Source organism: Lepidochelys kempii, chromosome 1, assembly GCF_965140265.1.
Source record: "Lepidochelys kempii isolate rLepKem1 chromosome 1, rLepKem1.hap2, whole genome shotgun sequence".
Classification (NCBI taxonomy): domain Eukaryota; kingdom Metazoa; phylum Chordata; order Testudines; family Cheloniidae; genus Lepidochelys; species Lepidochelys kempii.
Genome location: NC_133256.1, coordinates 121859447 through 121881185, shown reverse-complemented (window position 1 = coordinate 121881185; position 21739 = coordinate 121859447). Strand labels below are relative to the sequence as shown.

Here is a 21739-nt window from a genome sequence, read left to right as displayed (position 1 = left end):
TGGCCTACTGTGGGGTTTCTTGCACCTTCCTCTGAAACATCTGGAACTGGCTGCTGTCATATTGGACCAGAAGGACCATGATTCTGATCCAGTATGGCTGTTCTTAGAATAATTGCTAAAACCTTCATGGCTTCATCACAGTTGATGGCCTCAGGTGAGAAGTGGCTCCCTGTAGTGGCTTGGTTAAGATGTTACCTTACTTAATTTACAAATAATTTGTCATTTATTTTTTCTGATTAAACTTCACCAAATAAGTATGAAAGTCTTCTAAATTTACTCATGTTTGCAAGTAAATTTCATCTTTTGTTTTAAAGAAGGATTATTTAGTTTAGTGACATAGCTTTGCCTGGCAGAAAGACTTACATTTGCATTTTGTTTTCCCTCTTGTTAGAATGGCTCAAGTCATCTATCTTCTCTGGAGGCTTGCAGACCAGTCAGATACATTACAGTTACAATGAGGAGAAAGACGAAGACCACTGCAGTTCACCTGGGAACACTACCCCAAACAAATCAAAACTATATTCACATAGACTAACCTTGAGTGACCATTCACAACCATTTCTGCAAGCCATTGCAGATAACAATATTCAGGATCACACTGTGAAGGTAAAAAGTTGTGAAAAAGGTTTAAAAAAAAAAAAAGTTGTACTAAGATGCAATTATCTCCCAGTCAAAGTGCAGAGGTGCTGTGTATTTAGTGACCACATCTGGACCCATCTTTCTTAATTATATAGTCTTCTGCACTCTCACAGTTTTAGATTTTTATGTAATTGTATAGTTATTTTTTAGTAGATTGATTATGCAAGTCTTGTGCTCAGATTGGTTACTGCCCCTGGTACACCTCAATATGCCCACAAGTGTCCATCTCCATTTCTAACCCCATGATTCCAATCCAAACCCCAGTGTCAGGATATAATTTTAAAATATTCTTGGGAGGAAATTGAGTCTTAAATATTTAAGTGGCCTGGTAAGCTGGAGAACCGATCAGAAGCTGTTACAACTGTGCTCATTGTTGCTATGTTGTGTATGATGAGAGCCCTCTGATGGGCTATTGTCCTCAGAACAGGAGTGATGGTATGGATTGCTGTTTGGTATAATAGCTTGTTTGGACTTCTAGTAAATTAGGTGACTCCTATCCTGGACTGAGAAATATCTTGTCTATGGCTTCTGAATGTATTTAGCCCAGGATATTATTGAGTTTTCACTTGAATGCTGGCTGTAGTGTTCTACATTACTATACCTGAAGAAAGAAAAGGAGTACTTGTGGCACCTTAGAGACTAACCAATTTATTTGAGCATAAGCTTTCGTGAGCTACAGCTCACTTCATCGGATGCTTATGCTCAAATAAATTGGTTAGTCTCAAAGGTGCCACAAGTACTCCTTTTCTTTTTGCGAATACAGACTAACACGGCTGTTACTCTTGTACCTGAAGAGTTAGATAGTGCTGTTTCCTTGACTTTAGTGTTTGTTTGCAGGACTTTTTATGTCAAGTAGAGAGGTACTGCAAACAATGTCACTTGACAACACCAATCACATTCCCTCCGGAGCATCCTGTGGAAGAAGTAGGACGTTTACTCTTATGTTGTCTTCTAAAGCATGAGGATTTAGGTAAGTAGACTTGGCTGTTCCAGAGCACTTTATTTAAAAAAGAAATAAAAAAATTTTTTTAGCTCCTAGGCCCCTCAGTCTTAGAAATAGATATTCTTAATATGTTTTTTCTCATTAAGGTCATGTGGCATTGTCTCTAGTACATCCTGGTACCCTGGGAGTTGACCAAGTCAAACACAGAACCTTACCAAAATCTGTAGTAGATGTATGTCGTGTTGTCTATCAAGCAAAATGCTCACTAATTAAGGTAAGCCTCCAACCACCTGTATCTAACTTCTCTTCAACCTTAATTATTAAATATGACAATTGACTCCTTTCAGTTTTATTCCCTTAAGTTTATAATCTGTTTCCATTCCTGTTTTAGACTCATCAGGAACAAGGCCGCTCCTACAAGGAAGTTTGTGCTCCTGTCATTGAACGTTTGAGGTTCCTGTTCAATGAATTGCGTCCTGCAGTCTGCAATGACATCTCCATAATGTCAAAGTTTAAACTTCTGAGCTCTTTGCCCCGATGGAGGAGGATAGCTCAGAAGATAATTCGAGAGAGAAGAAAAAAAAGAGGTAAGAGAATAGTGATACTGTAGTAAAACAAAATAAAAGCACCAACTCCCCCTCAAAGCTTTGTACATATAAGTAACGCTTCTTTGTTAGGACAGTGAGGATGCTTGGGTTCTACTGAAATATCGGGTCTACTAGTTTTTTACTGGGCTTTGACAAACTTCTGTAAAGAGGTAAATATTAATTTCTAAAGACCAGACGGTGAACTAGTCTAGAAGTTCAGGTTAGAGTGGTGCTTGTTTCCTGCTTTCCCGTTCATTTAAAAAAAACCTGTACATCTCAATCTGACTGAGTTTGGCTTGACATAGTTTGACTTTAAATGGGATCCTTTTTCACATAAAATGATTTGATAAATGACGTGTAGCTAATGAGTTACATTATAATGCAGGGGTCGGCAACCTGCGGCACGCTTGCCAAAGATAGCACACGAGCTGATTTCTACTGGCACGCTGCTTCCAGCCGGGGTCCTGGCTGCCGCTCCCTGCTCAGCCTGCTGCCGGCCTGGGTGAATGGAACCCCGGGCCAGCAGCAGGCTGAGCGGGGCTGGCAGGAGCTGGTGGCTGGAACCCCAGACTGGCGGCTGGCTGAGCTGCTCAGCCCGCCGCCAGTCTGGGGTTCTGTCCGCCGGTGTAGTGTATTAAATTTCTCCCCGTAGAAATGTGCTACTTGCAGAGCACCAGGACTCGCCGCCGTAAGTAGTACATGGTAAGTAGAAAGAAAAGGAGTACTTGTGGCACCCCTACGGGAAGAAATTTAGTACACTACACTGGGCTAGGGAAGGCTGTGCCTCCCCAAACAGCCAGCCCACTTCCTGCCCCCAACTGCCCCTCTCATAACCCCTGACCCATCCAACACCCCCTCCCCCACCGTTCCTTGTCCCCTGACTGCCTCCTTCAGAACCCTCCACCCATGCAGGCTCCCCTGCACCCTGTCCCCTGACTGCCCTGACCCCTATCCACACCCTCGATCCCTAACAGGCCTCCTAGGACTCCCACGCCTATCCAACCACCCCTGTTCCCCATGCCCTTATGGCTGCCAGTCCTGATGCTCTGAGCGGGCATGGTAAGTAGTATACCATAAGTAGCACATTCTTATGGGGAGCAATTTAATACACTACACCCGGCTCCGCTCAGCCTGCTGATGGTCTGTAATTCTCAAAATATGTTCTCGCACCCCTTATCAAAAATTACACTACAATTAGCTTAAAAACTTGAAAATTTTAAAAACTTTGTATATTACAGTAATCGTTAAAATGTATAATGTTAATAAATACATAGGTTTGATTAAACAAAGTAGTTGTACTTATGTGCCTGTGCTTAATTTGTGTTTTCGATGATTTACCTTCTAAAAAAATCTTGCATGTCTCGCACTCCCAGAAAGGGCATCTCGGACCCCAGATTAAGAACAATGGCAGTAAACGGATAAGAGCTGCATTTGAATGTAATTTTAAATGAAGCTTCTTAAACATTTTAAAACCCTTGTTGACTTTACATACAACAATAGTTTAGTTACATAATATAGACTTATAGACAGAGCCCTTCTAAAAACGTTAAAATGTATTACTGGCACGCGAAACCTTAAATTAGAGTGAATAAATGAAGACTTGGCACGCCGCTTCTGAAAGGTTGCCGACCCCTGTTATAATGAACCACCACATGTGGTCAAATTATAAAATATTACTAGCATTGTCTTTTAAAGATTCAAGCTTATCATAGAACATACCAAAACCATCACTGTTCTTAATAAAGCTTGTGCATAATAAAGATTCCATGCTTCAAATTTGAATGTAAACATTTGGAGATTTTCTGTATGTCTGTGTAATACTCTAGTCATGAAGATGATTAATTTGGCACTTCAGAAAATTATTTAATGTTGGTTAAAGATGTAATCTGAGCAAGTCGAACAGCTTTCTCTCCCTCCCCCCATACAACTACATGGTGATGTATGCTAAGCAAGTTCAAAGGCTCCTGTTTGAAGTAATGTGTAATTAAACAGTTCTTGACGTGCACGCTTACATAAAATGTTTCATCTACCCTTGGGTTAACCGTTTTCTGTGTATGCAAGTGTAATGCATTTCCCAACTAGTTGTTTCCAAAGCCTTATGAAGATATGAAAAGCAAAATACCTTGTGTTTTGGGTCACTGATTTTCAATTTGAGTTTGTTCTGTTTGAAACTATCCTACATTTTCAGAGTTGTGTGTTTGTTTAAATCCTCTTATGACTCTAGAAAACTTAACTTTTTAATGGCAGAGTATTTCAAAGATGGCATAATACAAACCATCTGCAACAATCATTTGTTTTATTGGTGTGTTTAAATCAAGTGGGCACCTTTTTGCATCAGCTTTTTTATTTTTACTGTAAAATAGAATAAATACATGATTATCTGAACATGCAAATCTAAATCTTTCCAATGAAATATTTTTTATTTCTAGCGCCAAAAAAATCTGAATCTGCTGATGTGGAAGAATCCAAAATTGGAAATGAGAGTGACTTAGAAGAGTCATGTGTTGTACCCCATAGTCCTGTGTCTGTAGATAAAAGGCCCATACCAGTCAAGTCACCTAAGGTAGAGTATCCAGCTATTGAATTTCTCTTCTGAATAAAAGAAAACTATAGGAAAAAACCCTATAACAGTGAATAGCACGTTATCACAATCCAGTAATTCTGGCAGGCACATTTGGACTAAGTAATTGTCATCTTAATATCAAGTACAGAATGGCTACTTCATGTTTTAATTAAATTTGTAGTATAGTTTTAAAACAAGCTCGTATGCCATGAGCTCTCAGTCGCCAAAGACAAGCTTCCTCCAACTTGTTATTTAAAAGAATGTTTAACCCCTTGACTTCACTTCAAAATAAATCAAGCTAGTTGCTTTGTCCCTTTGAGTTCCAAGGCATATGAAATGATGCCTAATATATCTGAGCATGGTTTTCATTACACCAATATACGAATCTTTTTCTTAGTTTGAAGTCTGATTTTAAAATATTTTTTAATTTGGATATTGGAGCATATACAATACTCTCACCTTGTTTTCTTATGGAATTAATTTGCTTAATTTAATACTTTTCCCCAATTAACAGGATAAATGGCAACCACTTCTGAGTACAGTTACAGGTGTTCACAAATATAAATGGCTGAAGCAAAATGTCCAAGGCTTGTATCCCCAGTCTGCTCTCCTCAACACCATTGTTGAATTTGCACTGAAAGAAGAGCCAGTAGATGTAGAAAAGATGAGAAAATGTTTATTGAAACAGGTAAAATGAGTAAAAATGGGTTTTCATGCTTAAGCAATTACACAAACATTTATTGATTTGTTGATTGATTTTATTGATTGCAGTTAGAAAGAGCAGAAGTTCGTCTGGAGGGGATAGATACAATTCTGAAACTGGCAACTAAAAGCTTCTTACTCCCATCTGTGCAATATGCTATGTTCTGTGGATGGCAGAGGCTTATTCCAGAGGGGATCAATATAGGGTAAACAGGCTTTTTCACTTTTAATTTGTTTCTGACTGGGGACGGGGAGAGAGACAGTAAAATATCTTTTTTTTTTTCTCCCCCTTTCTTAAATAAAGGGAACCGCTCACAGACTGTTTGAAGGATGTTGATCTCATCCCACCATTTAATAGAATGCTGCTGGAAGTAACTTTTGGAAAGTTGTATGCATGGGCTATTCAAAATGTCCGAAACATCTTGTTGGATGCTAATGTCAGATTTAAAGAACTGGGTGAGCTTTAGTCTTAGCCTTAGTCTTCTGTTGTTGAATCAAAAAACTCTGGTTTAAATATAATTGATTTCGTGTACTTGCTGAACAACACATTTTAATGTCTTATTCTTTCTTCATGCTGCTGAGTATTTGTATAGAAGTGTGTCCTTTTTCTCTTCCTCTCTCCCCCCTCCCGCCCCAAATTAAGCTGAGTTTTCAATATTTAGGACGATGTTCTTGATTTCCTGATAGGTTACAGAACTTAAATAACCAGTCACTACTCTATATATCTTGGAACTTCCATTTTGGGGGTTCCTTAAGCCAAGGGTAAAGTATGATTATTTTAAACTGTTCACATTTGTAATCTATTTAACTGTAGCTCTTATGCATTAATTTGCTCTGCATTATTTATATTTACTTAAAGGTATACTAATTCTGAACTAGGTATCCAACCTGTTCCTCTGCAAACCATTACTAATGAGAATGCTGCCGGCCCAAGTCTTGGGACCATTCCACAAGCACGTTTTCTGTTGGTCATGCTCAACATGCTGACCCTACAGCATGGTGCCAACACCTTGAACCTCCTTCTCAACTCCGGCATGCTAGCATTGACGCAAACCACACTGCGGCTAATAGGTATGAAATATTCCAGTTTTTTATTTGTAAGAATATATATGTTTTGACTTCCACTGCATTGTAAGTGGAAGGACAGCTTCACTGGTTAAGAACTGATGATCTGAGCCAGTTTTTACAGACTATTGCCCAATCTGTAAAAACATGTGCCAGTGAAGTGGAGGGGGAGGTGGAAAACTTAGATTGACATATGCTCCTTATCTCAGCTGTAACTTGGTGAGCATTATGAATCCTCTATCTTTGACCGTTCTTGTTACAGTCTGTGTGAGCTATGTTAGGTGTTTTAACAACTCCCGCTATATTGTTTCATTCAGTTTGTTGCTGTGGGAGCTTCCCCTCTATACACAGATTGGAGGTAGTTTTAGCATTCATTCACTTGATTCTTCATAAGAACTTCTGCAGAGTTAGGTATATAATAGTTGAAACTATTCTGCTTTGGTTTCTTCTCCCCCTCTCCCCCCAAATGATAGCAAACAGTTATTCTGGCAAGTTTATTTAACCCTTTCAGGTCCTTGTAAAACTACATGGACAGCAAAGGAAAAAAATCAATGTTTCTGGAGCACTCCTTTCCATGCAGTCACTGCCCCCACTACTGTTGAAAAGCCAAAAAAAAAAAAAGAAAAAAAAAAGCATCCTTCTAAATATAAGAGGTGTTTCATTTGAAGTACTGCTTCAGCAGTCTCCAGTGGTGGAATTATGCCATTTCTATTCATAGTCTGTAGGGACTCATTTTGTTACACTGAGAGCTGGGAAGGAAGGCCTCTCCAAAGCAGGCCTCTTCAATAGAAAGTAAAGCAGAACAGAAAATCATACTGTTCACCTTTCATTCTTCACAGATGATTAACACAAGGTCAAATATTGGCAGCAAAAGCTTGCCTCCTTTTAAGATCCCCCACTGGGGAAAAACTTCATATTTCTTGTAAGGCTAAACATCTGCCATTTGAGAGACATTTTCAATTAATTGGGGAAAGAAGTGACTCTCTCTCCTGAAAGGAGCTTGCAGAGCTGTATCTCAAGGTACTTTCTTTTGTGCTCACAGCATCCCAGTTACCTGTCGATGAACAGAATGAGGGCTTATCTTGGTGAATATATTGCTCCTCAAAGAAGTTTTCGTTCTTCAGTGTATGAAGACCTATAAATGGTTGTATTTCTTCCACCAGTGCTCCCACTATGGAAGAACAACTCAAGCTGAGGAATTAAATATTAGACATCCATGGAAAATTTCCTCCTTTCCAAAGTGCAGAAAAATTAACACTACTTGTATGGATTAAGAGCAGGAAGAAAAGGAAAAAATGTTTCCTAATTCTCCTTTTATGGACATTCTAGCACTTTCCTCTGAAGTGTTTGACGTTGGCTATTGTGACCTGAGTCAAGCTACCAGAATAGATTAAACATAGGAATTGCCATACCAGATTAGACCAATGATATAACATATAGGCAGACTACTGAAGGTGTAGAATCAGATTTGAATGGGGAAAAGTCCTGGCAAGGACAAAAGTCAACTGGTAAACAAAAGAACTTTGTACTGAATCAGGGCTCTAAAGCCTATATAGATGTGGCTTCACTAGCTAATTATGGAGTTTCTATTGAGTTCTGTTTTGGGGTCTGTTCCCCAAATGATTCAGTAGACTGGGAAATTGAATGCATGGTGAGATGAGAGTGTGAAGTTTCTCTGGTTTGCCTATTAGTCTCTCTGGGCAGCCATGTCATGGTGGTGAGAGACTTCGGGAATACTGACCCACATACCTATGAGGATATTATTTGATTCTTCTTTGTTTTGTTCAACACTAAATCTTCCATAGCTAGATGTCTTAGATTCTATACCACATAAGCTTATTTATTTTTGGTAAATAGTACCTGAAGGCATAGAGGCTTACTCAACTAAATAAAGTTCACTCTCTTCATATGAAGAATTCTGTAAGGCAGTAATTTGGCCCTCAGCTTTCACCTTTCTCAAGCACTGCAAGCTGGAACTGCATGTGCCTGAGGATTCATCCTTTGAGGAAGGCGTGCCCCAGTCAGTAGTATAAAAAAAACCTTAGTACTCTTCCTTGAGAAATGAAGATCACTCTTCTAGCCTAGTTTGTTTTACTTGTTTACTCCCCACGCTCCTTTTGTGTTTGTTTTTCACTGTTTGCTACTTCTCTGAGGTGATGGACTGAACAAGGTAACAAGACAAAGAATGGAACACTTGTTACCCACTGACGTTTTCCCCCCGTCAAGCTGGACCTGTCCATACTTCCAAGGATAAGAATCTGTTTCCTATTTAGGGGAGTGTGCATAGTTTAATTGTTTCATATTAGGGTTTTGTACTGCAGCCCATCATTGTAGTATCCAAATGGTTTCCCTACAAAATAGATTGGCAGTAGTAGGGTTCTCAGTGGGCTTCACAGACTCTCGCTTTTCTCCCTTTTTTAACGTTTGTGTCATCACTTGTTCTTTTGTTATGACGGTCCTGGTTGAGGAGTTAAGTAGGCAGAGCTTGAGCTCAGAGCACTTGAACTTCTGTTCTTAATAAAGTGATGGATTGTGGGGAGAGAGTTTAAATAAATAAAATTGCTTAGACTTTTGTCTACAAATGGTAAACTTAAGGTATTGGAGGGCTTTCACTCACTTCCACCAAATGACAGCCAAGTTTTATGTCCTGTTGCATTCATTTCTTCTCAGATAAGTACTGAAATGAAAGAGTCTGGGAATGTGAACCCTTAAATGTATAGGTTCTTTTTTCACTCGAATGATCCAAATTCCCTTTCTTCTTCATGACTGCTACATTTGCTTTATATAAAGGCTAAATACTACCTGCTCTTTTCTCCTCCTCCCCACTTCCCATGAAGTTCCCCTTAGCTGTGCTTCCAGCTCTGTTCACTAGGAGTGAGACTAGTTTTCTTTGAATTTTTTTCACATGATTATACTACCAGCTGAACCTCTAGACAAGCATGTACAGATTTCTGCTTTCATGTAGCTGTATTACTCAGCAACATATTTGCTTGATCGTATCCTTACCAAAAGGTCTGCAACTATTTTCTAGTCCTTTCACTAGATAAAAAATAGTGGTAAAAACCTATTTAACATTTTCTGCCACTAGATCTGCTTGGATGCTGGAGAAAATCACCCTAATATCTTTTCCATTAGTCTGTATTATTTTGAACAAAGATAATATATGTTGTTATAATCCCTTTATTTTCAAAAACATAATTTCATAGTCTCTAAAAGCTGGAATTGACTGCATCACTAGTTAACGCCTGTCTTCTGAATACTAACTTCTCATTTTAAGTATTAATATAAGTACTGTATGTTGTAAAAGGTTTTTAACTGGTGCGACAAAGGTCATGTCTTAAGTTTCAAGCTGTCTTTGTTTCTTATGAATGTTTCCTATAGGGCCTAGTTCTGACAATGTTGAAGAAGATATGATTGCCGCTTCTCGGGGAGCTTCTGCCACAGTTTTGGAAGAGTCAAGGAAGGAAACCACACCAGTTCAGCTCCCTGTGTCTGGGCCAGAGCTGGCAGCCATGATGAAAATTGGAACCAGGGTGATGAGAGGGGTGGACTGGAAATGGGGTGATCAGGTACAAAATTGTGTTCCACTTTTGTTTTGTAATATGTCTGATCAATCTACTGACAGTATTAATGGACTCGTAATGTGAATTATATCATTTTCAGGTTTTTAGGTAACAAAAAGACAAATATTTAGCATGACACTAGGTCTCATTTCTATTTGTAGAGTAAATTCTTTTTCACTGAAACGTTTCTATATTAAATCACCATTTAAAAGGAAGCAGGATCAATTGTGCTTGGGTGCAGCATCATGGAAGCTCCCTGGTGTGAGGAACTTGTACAATGTGTGAAGAATGTTGCAATGTGATTTTTTTTTAAAGTAGCTATATTCCTTATCGCTGATTGCCATCTGAATTAAAAATCATTCTAATCTGAAAATGTTTAAAATGAAACTTCTATCATATGAAAGTGAAAAAACATCTTAAGAGTTTTGAAAAAATACTATGGGTTATTTTGTTTTACTCTGCATATGCACACAAATTGGGTGGAAAATTAGTGAGAAATTGTATAACTGAGTCATCCCATTATTGGCATAGATGTGAGTTGTTGGTTGACTGAGCTTCTGTGTTCTCTCAGGATGGGCCCCCTCCAGGTTTGGGTCGTGTGATTGGAGAACTGGGAGAGGATGGCTGGATTAGGGTTCAGTGGGACACTGGCAGTACAAATTCTTACAGGATGGGGAAGGAGGGAAAATATGACCTCAAACTGGCTGAGCCACCACCTGCAGCTCAACCCACAACAGAAGACTCTGATACAGAGGATGATTCTGGTAAGAAAAAATACTTTGTTAAAATGGAGGCAGACTTCTTTCTGAATCTTCAGTGTTAGGACTTTGTAAGATCAGCAAAACTCATTTCTCAACAGGGAAAAAAAATATCCAAAAAGCTTTTTCTTTACTTACCTGGCATAAATTTATATGTGGCTAATGTTCCTCTTCAACATAGAAAAGCTATTTTGAAGGGATAGCAAGGTCATGCGTCTGCTGATCATGCATTTGGGAAGGAGGGGTATACTTTCCAACTGCTATGATTTCAGTGCTGTATCATGGCAGGCACATCTGGATATGATAGTGCTAATTTTAATGTCAGAATTATAATAAATATTCCTAGGACGTGTGTTTGTCTCACATCTTGTCTTTCTCTCTTTTTGAAGTGTTGGTTTTCATGGGAAAAATGGTGTGGTGGGAAGAGCTTGGAAACATCCACAAGAACTACATGATGACTTGCAATTTATACCATGGTGTTTGAACTATAGGATGCTTTCCATGATAAGAATTGTAAAAATCATACTACTTCAAGTAGTGTCCCAATGGGTGCTCCACGTCAGGTGTGCGTGTCTCTCTCAAGCCCTTGAACAGAGATTTTATGCTAGCAGTGCTTGTTTTGCCTGTTCATGTGCCCTGTGCCTCCATGTACTGGACACTGAGGCCATATAGGGTTGCATGGGCGAACCAATGTCAGTTCCTTCTCTACTGCCTGGGCATGAGGCAGAGCTCTAGCATGCCTGCCTTGAGTGTGCCTTGTCTATTTTGTATCGTTGTTGTTGTTGTTTAAGATTACTTAGTATAGTTTATCGTTAGTAGTACTTATAGTTAGTAACTTTTAGTAGTGAGAGAATAGTTCTCTTTCTCCTTGGGGAGCCTTGTCTTCCTGGCAGGGCGTACCTGGCTTGCCAGGCTACAAAAGCTGCCTTTCCTGCCGAGAGGCTATACCTGTGATCGGCAGCCACTCGGGGGGTCGATCTAAGTTATGCAACTTCAGCTATGTGAATAACATTATTATACCAATAAAATAAAAACCATCAGGATCTCATGAAAGGGGAAAAGGCAAAATGCCACATTTATTGTGAATACAGAAAGAATCATAGTAAGCAGTTAGTTATAGCTATAACATTCCATTCAATTTTATATTTATTCACACATTCATTTATACACACACAGGTTCTACAAGGTTGTTAACATAGTTACCAGCCTTAGAGTTGCTCATGCGAAGCCACTGGCCAGGTGGCCTGGAGACGAGGAGGGAGCAGAGCCTTGTCAGATGCACATCTGACGCTCCTGGAAGTTGGTTTGCAGCATCAGACCCCAAAGTTCAGTTTCTAGAGTCCATTTTTATAGGAATTTATTCCTATGCCAGTCTATGGGAATTGCTGAATCAATCAGCAGATGGCACGTTCCTGACGGCTCAGTGTTGTTCTTCGGTTCTCCCATCCTTGAAGCTGTTGGGTGGATTCCAGTCTGCCCTCTAGGGGTCCTCTGGTTGTTTCCACTTGACGCCTTCTTCAGCCAATGGACACTGGATTCTTAGGCTGGCACCTCCCTGATCATTCAGTTATTATCCATACCAAGCGTCCATCCACATACATCCTCTATCTCTATTTTAATCACAATTGTTAACAAAGCGAGATAAATACAACGAAAGGGCGGGGAGTCTCTGTGTGCTGTTTCTGTTACAAAGAATTGCTTTGAGAACAGACTCTGTCTTAGAATGTACTAACACAATTAGCAGCTTGAAAGTGTCACACAGAGAGGGAGAGAAACAGCACCAAAAACCAAGGGACCTCTTAATTAGTAATACCCTGGAATTTAAACTATGGGGAGTCAAACTCATTTGTGATTTTAATACAAAACTTCTTTAATATGATCCAACGTAGCAGAAGTGGACGTACTTAGATCGACTTACCGTGGTGTCTTCGCTGCCGTGAGTCGACTGCCGCCGCTTCCCCGTCGACTCTGCCTGCGCCTCTTGTGGTGCTGGAGTATAGGAGTCGATGGGAGAGCGCTCGGGGGGTCAATTTATCGCGTCTAGACTAGATGCAATAAATCGATCCCTGCTGGATCAGTTGCTGTAGTGAAGACATACCCGAAGTGTGTTGGTTGCGTGGGGGAGTCTCATGTCTCCCAGAAGTGCAATTTCTGCCTAGCCCTCAAGTCTAGGGCAAGGAAAAACAGAGAGATTAAGTTCAGACTGTTAAGGATGGAGCGCTCACTTCAACAAATGAGAGTCAGGTCAGGGGGGCACCCCGACCCCCGGAATATCTGTCTCTGGACAGATGCATTCCCCTTTTGACCTTGGTGTAGGCTTCCCGTAAGAAGGGGAGATTGTTGAAAGCTTCTGAGAAGGCTCCCAAAAAGAGGAGTAAGGACTCATCAGAAGGAGCCTGCTCTGAAAAAGCTTGGGTCCCCTGTCAGATCTGTGGTCTCCGAAGCTTCAACCTCTTGGCTAGGTACTGTGGGGTCAAAGGACTCCCCTTCTGGTACTGGCAGAACTGGAAAGCCCCAGAACTCAAGACAGAGACATGGCACCGACAGGGCTTCATTACCTTCTAGCAGGGACAGCATAAGCACCTGGGTCTGGTACTGTTGGGCTCAGTCCCACAGTTGGCACCTACCCAGTTGGCACCCTTGTTACTGAGCAAGCAATGGCAGCAGGCTCCATCAATGCCCACATTGGTATGCCCGTCAGCAATGGTACTATCCGCTTCAGCCACCACATCGGTACCGATTCCTTACTTGGTATGGCAAGAATTTAGCAATGCAAGTAATAGATGAGCTGCAATCCCTGCTCCTCATAGGTAATGAGCATCTTCCTTTCCCCAGTACTGCAGAACTCTTTGCCTTTTTCTGTGGGGGCCTCAGCATTTTTATTGAGGAGGACGAAGGGGACTTCAAGGGTTCCCCTACGTATCCTGTCAGGAGCCCATTGTTTGACAGTCACAGGGAAGATTGTGACCATCATCAAAGAAGGTGGAACCAATTCTGCATGCCACTCCCACACCTGTATGGAGTCCCCCCAGTGGGCTATATTGGGATCCCCGGCCTGCTTACTGATAGCAACTCTCCAGACCACTAGTACCCTCTCAGAGGGAGACTTAGGCTTATTCAGTCCTATACTCTCCAACCACACCCCTCGTCCCCCACACAGGAGGAGACATTTGAGGAACAGGAATCCAGGGTGGCGAAAGAGGCTACCCCTCAAACACGCATTTAATCCTTATCTTCAACCAAAGCAGTTATGCCTCCACCACCTTACATGGCTGTTGATTTCCAGAAATTTAAAGATCTAATAAGCTGGGTAACTGACTCTCTTCAGATTCCACTCGAAGAGGTCAGGGATTTACATCACAAACTGCGAGATATTCTTCAGTCAGCAGTGCCCTCCAGGATGGCGTTACCCATCAACAGGGTGCTCCTGGATCCAGCTAAGACTGTCTGACCAACACCTGCTACTATTCCACCAATGTGTAAAATGGAAGATAAAAAGTATTGTGTTCCCCTGGAGGACTTTGATATCTTGTTCTCCCTCCCCCGACCCTGGCAGTGGATGCAGTAAAAGAGCAGGGTAGGCAGCACTTCTCAAGTTCTGCTCCACGTGACAAGGACCGTAAGAGACTGGATCTGTTTGGCCAGAAGTTCAATTAATCAGCAATTTTGCAGTTCAGAATTCAGAACTATCAGGCAGTAAAGGTCAAATACAGTTTCGTGAACTATAATAGACTGATGGCCTTTATTGAACACCTGCCACCAGGACCATAAGGAACAATTCTAGTTCAACATTTCAGAGGGCCAGTTATTGGCCAGGACCACTCTTCAAGCATCCATGGCAGTATTTATGTGCAGGGCATCATGGCTCTAGCTCCTGATGTTTCAGTGAGAAATACAGAACACTGCTGAGGACTTCCCCTTCAATGGTTGTAGGCTTTTCTTGGAGACCACAGATGGAGGACACTGAAGGACTCTAGAGCCACTTTACATTCCCATGGCATTTATACACCTACAGATAACTGTTTAGTAGGTCACAAACTGCCCAGAGATCACCTCCTGCTCAGTTCTCTGGATTCCATAGATCCACTGAGCTTCCACAGGAAAAGACACAAAATTTCAGAGAAAGTGGGCCACCTGCCCTTTTTTCACGACCACCCAACCATCTTCTATGCAACAGTTTTGACGGGGTCGGTCAGGGGTTCAAATCCTCCCCCATGTCTACTTTTATAGCTGTGTTCGTTTGCCCGCCACCCTCCCTTTGGAGATGCCTTTCCTATTTCCAACATGCCTAGAGGCAGATTACTATAGACAAGTGAGTCATAGAGGTCATAACATCCATTTTACATCCTTCCTTCCTTTTCCCCATCCCTCTTCAGGGACCCCGCTCGTGAGCTTGTGTTGAGAGAGGAGGTGATCTTTTTCCTCTAGTTAGGAGCAATAGTCTCCTCCTCTTCACATGGGCAAGGGGTTTTACTCAAAGTATTTCCTTGTACCAAAGAAGGATGGAGGGTGGAGACTGATACTAGATCTAAGACTTCTAAACAAGTTTATAAAGCCTTACAATTTCAAGATGGTGAGTTCTTTCACTGGAGAAGGGGGATTGATTTTCAGTCCTTGACCTACAAAATGCATATTTTCATATCCCAGTATACCCTTTGCACAGGATAGGTCTGTGATTCTCTATAGGCCAGGATCAGTTTCAATACCAAGTGCTCCCCCTTGATCTTTCCTTGGCCCCAAGGGTGTTCTCCAAGGTCCTGGCAGTAGCAGTGGTGATCCTAGTCTTCCATTACCTTGTTGACTGGCTACTCAACGGCCATTTTTACGAAGCAGTGTTATCTTCCACGCAGATGGCCCTTGCTCTTCTAGGAGTTGTCTTCAGCTAAATGTAAGGACATCCACATTATCCCCATAATTAAGATACAGTTTATAGGGGCTTCCTTGGCTGTTGACGAGTTCAAAGCCTGCCTTCCCTTAGATAGGTTCATAACCAAGTCAAGTTTGGTACGGACAATCATTGGAATCTTTGCACCACTATAAGGAACTGTCTTCAGGTCTGGGGACACATGGCAACTTGTACTTTTGTCACTGATTTTGCAAGGTTATGTCGCACTGTTTTCAAGGTTGGCTCAGAATGTCCTATTCTTCAGTAAGACACACCTTGGACAAACAGGTGACGGTTCCTATTTAAGCGAGGAACTCCCTGGATTGGTGGAGAGAGCAACTCAATGTCTGTGAGAGTATTCCTTTCTGTTGCCCTGCTCCATCGCTAACTTTAACAACAGATGCATCATTGTGGGGATGGGGAGCTCATCTCAGTGCTTTCATAGCTCAGGGGAGATGGGCAACTCAGAAACAAATCTCCATATCAATCTGTTGGAGTTCAGGATTGTCAGTAATGCCTGCTTCCATTTTCTGTTTATCTCCTCTCATGGGAAGTGGGTTGCACAGTTCATCCTCCTCAAGGAGTAACAGCACATTTTACCAGGTCACAAGCAACATACATGGCATTGCTTTAGAAAGTACTAGTGTCTGATACATGTAGGGCTACTATATGGGTTTCCATATGTGCATTTTCAAAGCACTACGCTTTAAGCCATGCTGTCAGATCTGATGTGGCAGTTGGTACTGCAGTACTGTCTTCAGTTCTGGACTCCGTTCCAATGCTCCCTCCTTCCCCTGAGGAAACTGCTCAGAAGTCACCTGAAATGGAGCATCCATAGAGACAGTACTTGAAGAAGACGAGGTTACTCACTTTGTGTAGTAACTTCAGTTCTTTGAGATATGTACCCTTGTGGGTGCTCTACTGCTCTCCCAATCTTTCCTTCTCTTCAGACTGTTCTCTGTGGAGACATTCGAGTGGAGAAAGGACTGAGGGAGGTTTGCCTGCACGTTTCCGTGTAGCCTCAGTGTCCAGTGTGAGGAGGCATATAGGGCATGTGTGCGGGCCAGACTGGTACTACTAGTGGAAAATCTCTAATCAAACGTTTGAGAGTTGCATGTGCACCTGAAGTAAAGCACCCATAGGGACATACATCTCAAAGAACTGCTGTTCTTTTTGCCTTTTTCAGAACATTTTGTTTACTGTGTTAGCTTGTTACTAAAGTAATCCTGTATCTTTTGTCTCTTGCTTCAGAGGGAGAACAAGCTGAAAGGAATCTTCACCCCACTTCCACGATGCTGATGAGTACCGTGAACCTGTTACAGACGCTTTCTCTCTCTGCTGGAGTCCATGCTGAAGTTATGCAGAATGAAGCGACCAGAACTTTGTGTGGATTGCTTCGCATGTTGGTGGAGAGTGGAACGATAGATAAATCAGGTATGTGTTACATGGCATAGTCTGACCAAATAAACCCATCAGCTTTCAGGCGGTATATCTTGCCTGATTTTGCAGTAATTCCTTTATTTAATTCCTAGTCTTTTAAGGTCAAAGTTCAGTAACATTTAGACCTTCTCAAAGCATCAATTTTACATATTTGTGGAAACATCACAAATTGTTTTGTGGATAGAAAACGCATTTCTCTATTAGTACTGGTGTGCTGCACACTATACAAAGCCCAGACAATCCAACCGGTAAATGGCTTCCATTATAAGGAATCTTAAGTCAAAAAGGACTTTTCAGGTTAGGAAGGACAGCATGACTTTATAATTAGGCGAATCATAAATTTGATGATATATAGCATCTTTATAATACTAGTAACTTTAAGCAAATTTTCCAAAATGGACAGAATTGTAAGGTAGTGTAGTCAGTGTGTGGGTGAGAATTTGCTTGCGAGAGATATTCTCTTTCTTGGAGTATGCCAGAAATTAATTCTTAATGGACTTCAACTAAACTGGAAGTCAATTAATTAACTTTATATTTAGGGGCAATTTTGTGGCAGAGCTTTAAGATCTGTCTAACAAAGTGGATCACTTTGAGAAATTGTGGTACAGTTGGCAGAAAAGTCAGCTGTTCATGTATTTTTATTTCCAGCTTCGTTGCCAAATAAGTTGGTTTATAAAGAGCAGCATAGAAGCTGGTGCACGTTAGGATTCATTCGAAGTATAGCACTCATGCCTCAGATGTGCAGCACGCTTAGCACATCTCAGTGGATAACTTTGCTAATGAAAATTGTGGAGGGGCATGAATCTTTCACTGCTGCATCACTACAGAGACAGGTAATGTGTTTCCAGATCATTTTCATATGCAATGAATTTGGCATTTTTTGTCTTGTTACAGTACAGTTTAAAAAGTGAACAGTTTTGAAGGTGCCTCTTATTTTATTCCGTTGTAGGAAAGGTAATATCAGAATTTTCTTGCTTTAAAAATCCTCCTGCAAGTTAACACTGCACAACAAGGTTATGTAAAATGTTGTTCAATGCAAGAGAGAGAGTTGGTTGGCACCTGTGGGCCTAATAGTAAAGGTTGCTAGGGAGGTGAACTGGCTATGCACACAGTCTCTATAACCACAACAGACAATTAAAGAAAAATGAACAAACTCAGACTATTTTAAATAAAATAACCAAATTGCTTAGCTTGCCTGTCCTTTTTTATTGGCATGCTATATCTTTGCATTCAAGTTAGTGATAAAGAGTGAGTGATCTAAAACTGCCTGCAGGAAGGGGTTACCAGTTAGAACTGTACACTGATGTGTCATATTTATCGCCTGTGTAGCTTTTCCATTGTAAATAAATTTCTTCTGTACGCAAGATTTGAACGTATAATTCTCCATTAATGGTGCTTTTCTGTTGCTTGCATCTTCTCAAAGGTAGCCCTGCCAATTAACTTAGGGCAGGAATATACAAACGTGATCCTGATCTCTTCCTCAATCTGATACATTTAGGTTGTGACTTTCTTTCAGTATGTACCAGAGGCTGTTCACTCATGCAGGATCTAGGTTGTGTTCTCACCCTTATGAGATTCTCTGTATTCAGCCAGCTAAACATCATGGTATGTCAACTCTGCTACTTTACTCTTACCCTAATTTTGAAGCCAATTTTGGGACAGCAGAGAGCATTTCTTCCTTCTCTCCAAGGGATTAGGACAAAAATGGGTGTGCTTCCTTAGCATGATTGAACAAATGGAGCTGCAAAAAGCTGAAAGGAGCTCCATTTGTGAGGGGATCCTCTTGGGAGCTGCATAAAGAGAGCCTTCATGCATTGACTCCATGACTGCAGAAGACATTCTTCCAGGGAAAGGTGATCAGTGTGGATAGCTTGTGGTGGGCCACTGTTTTTATATGCATGATTCAAAACTTATCTAGAGACACCTCTGCAAGGGTGGATCAGTCTTCTCTTAGTGTCCAGGGCCCAGAAGACAAGGCTGTCCTTGTTGACTGGAGAATAGTCAAGATTAATAAGACCATGATACCTCCACATCTGGCCCGGGATCATGGAGGGGGCTGGGAGAATGGTGACAAAACTCTGAAGACATACCTGTGCTGTCCTAGATGTATATTGCAAGAAAGATGCAACCTACTTGTATTGGACTTGGGGAGTTCATTCCCAGAAAGAAAACCAGTTTTCCAACTTAAAATGCAGATGCATATTTATTTGCTAAATTGAGAGACAGTGATACTAAGCATTGGCTATATGCGAAAAGCTCCTCAAGCATTGTTCTGGCTGCTGTTTGCACTCTGATAACATTACCTCTTACGTTGTTAGGCTCCTGTGCCTTCACTGGAATAGAGTTAGGGTGTAAACGAATTCACCCAAAAGTGTGTATTAGTGTGACTGCTGTTGATTCTTATATTTGGAATCTAAACCACATCTCTTTCCCCATCACTTTAATTCCTGTTCTGATACTTCTTTGTTTTCAAGTCTTATGAGGGTGATCTTACTTTTTGCCAATCTGTGTGTAGCTCTGCGGAGGAGCCCTGTGTGCTTTGATGCTGGGCAGTGTTAAATTAGGATTGCCAGTTTTGATTGGACATATTCCTGGAGGTTTCATCCCATGGCAGTCTTTAATTAAAGATTAATCTTCAATTCCTGGAGTCTCCGGGACCATCCTGGAGGGTGGGCAACCCTATGTTAAATACAGCTACTACTAGTATGAAATTAGCAGTTCCTCTTAATATTGATAAATGGGCAAATAAGCAAGAAAATAACTAGGTAGCTATGGACCATTTAAGTTTCAGCAACCAAAATTATAGGGAAGAGCACAAAAGATGGCTAATAGTTAAGTCTTTCATTTCCATATAGATATTTCTAATTCAAATGTTCTTGTTTTAGAACCCTGATCCTATAGAACTTATTTGCTGAAATGACTTGAAATAAAATAACACTAATTCTAATATCTACTTTTAGATCCTTGCTGTGCATTTATTAAAAGCGGTACTTCCATCCTGGGACAAAACTGAAAGATCAAGAGACATGAAATTTCTTGTGGAAAAACTATTTGGTTTCTTAGGCAGCCTACTTAGTACTTGCTCTTCAGATATCCCACTACTCAGAGGTAGAGCAATTTTTTCCTTAATGGTTTAATTTGTTTTTCCTATCTTAAATCAGCTGCTGAGATTCTGCTATTTCTTTTCAGAATCTACTCTGAGGAGGAGGAAGGCCAGGCCTCAAGCATCTCTAACGGCAACTCACAGCAGTACTTTAGCAGAAGAGATAGTGGCACTGCTGAGGACGCTCCATTCACTAAGCCAGTGGAATGGACTCATAAACAAGTACATCAACTCTCAACTAACCTCCATCACCCACATCTTTGCAGGAAAACAGTCAGAAGGGGTAGTTTCCACGTTTTAAAATTAGCTCATTTTTCTCTAGAAGCGTTAATTTTTAATGTTTTAAATATTAAAACTATTTTAACAATGTTAAAGTTTGATTTTAAAACTATTCTATGTACAATTATTTTTGTATTGCAACTTTCAACTGGATTGATGACTGTATAAATTATTTTTTTTAATGAAGTAGATAAAAGTACTAGTTTTCTCCCTACAGTTAACTTTACTATTCTTTATCAGGCTGTTTTAGAAGACTACTTCACTGATTCTGAGAATCCAGAGGTGGGAGGCTTAATGGCTGTACTAGCAGTGATTGGCGGAATAGACAGTCGCTTGAGATTGGGTGGACAAGTCGTTCACGATGAATTTGGAGAAGGCACAGTGACGCGCATCACACCAAAAGGAAAAATCACTGTTCAATTCTATGACATGCGAACATGTAGAGTGTGCCCCTTAAGTCAACTAAAACCGGTAAGTAAAACCGGTCTTTAATATTACAGAAAGTGTGAAAATTGTGTTTTTTGTGAAAAAAGAAACGTAACTTGGCTCTGTTTTACAAAGGAGAAATAGGCTAGTCTGACCAAGGGTAGGATGTGTGGTATAAAAAATTATTTGTCCAGGGAATATACATCTGCTAGTCCCACAACTGTGCATTTCATGCTCATTTGCAAATCAAGGCAGTCTTCATGAATGTCTTTGCAGGGCTTTATCTTTATTAGAAAAAATATATTAACTCAGTTTAGCTGTTTTCACTAGTTAAAAAGGTGTGCAAACTCAGGGTTAAATCCTAGTGAAGACAAGGCAGCTTGTAGCTTTCATATTAATAAGCAAGTTGAGATAAAGACTAGGATACACCATAGTCTCATCTGCTAATTAGTGTGAAAACTAGAAACTGCCTTGTCTTCACTAGGATTTTGCCTTGCATTAACAGACCTTTTTTTTTTTTTGCCTTGTGAAGTCACAGCATAAGAGGCTCCTGTGCACTTAAAGCCCCAGTCTGTTGCAGGGGTTGCAGTTGACACTCATGCTATCTGCTTTTCCTTTCTGCCGGTGATACTCAGATCCCTCTACTTATGACTACAGTCCTAGCAGCTTCTTTATTTTCTTAGTGTTTTTAGAGACCGAAGTTCTCTTCAATTGTTCCAGTTCAAGAGCAATTAAATAAACACTAGTTACCCTCTTAAAATATAAACAATCCATACGTTTTTATGA

The 21739-nt window shown here is 40.7% G+C and overlaps 1 protein-coding gene across 3 annotated transcripts in view; it reads left to right on the top strand.

The window, feature by feature from the left end:
* HERC2 (HECT and RLD domain containing E3 ubiquitin protein ligase 2) overlaps positions 1-21739 on the top strand; it is a 331520-nt gene that overhangs the window by 216987 nt on the left and 92794 nt on the right. For all 3 annotated transcript variants that reach the window (XM_073353148.1, XM_073353158.1, XM_073353169.1), the window contains 16 exons: positions 392-606; positions 1477-1609; positions 1729-1856; positions 1974-2169; positions 4599-4732; positions 5247-5420; positions 5504-5640; positions 5739-5890; positions 6314-6505; positions 9881-10068; positions 10634-10826; positions 16957-17139; positions 17794-17978; positions 20106-20253; positions 20335-20531; positions 20768-20998. In XM_073353148.1, coding sequence (XP_073209249.1) covers positions 392-606; positions 1477-1609; positions 1729-1856; positions 1974-2169; positions 4599-4732; positions 5247-5420; positions 5504-5640; positions 5739-5890; positions 6314-6505; positions 9881-10068; positions 10634-10826; positions 16957-17139; positions 17794-17978; positions 20106-20253; positions 20335-20531; positions 20768-20998 — 2786 coding nt within the window. The remainder of the gene's footprint in view (positions 1-391; positions 607-1476; positions 1610-1728; positions 1857-1973; positions 2170-4598; positions 4733-5246; positions 5421-5503; positions 5641-5738; positions 5891-6313; positions 6506-9880; positions 10069-10633; positions 10827-16956; positions 17140-17793; positions 17979-20105; positions 20254-20334; positions 20532-20767; positions 20999-21739) is intronic.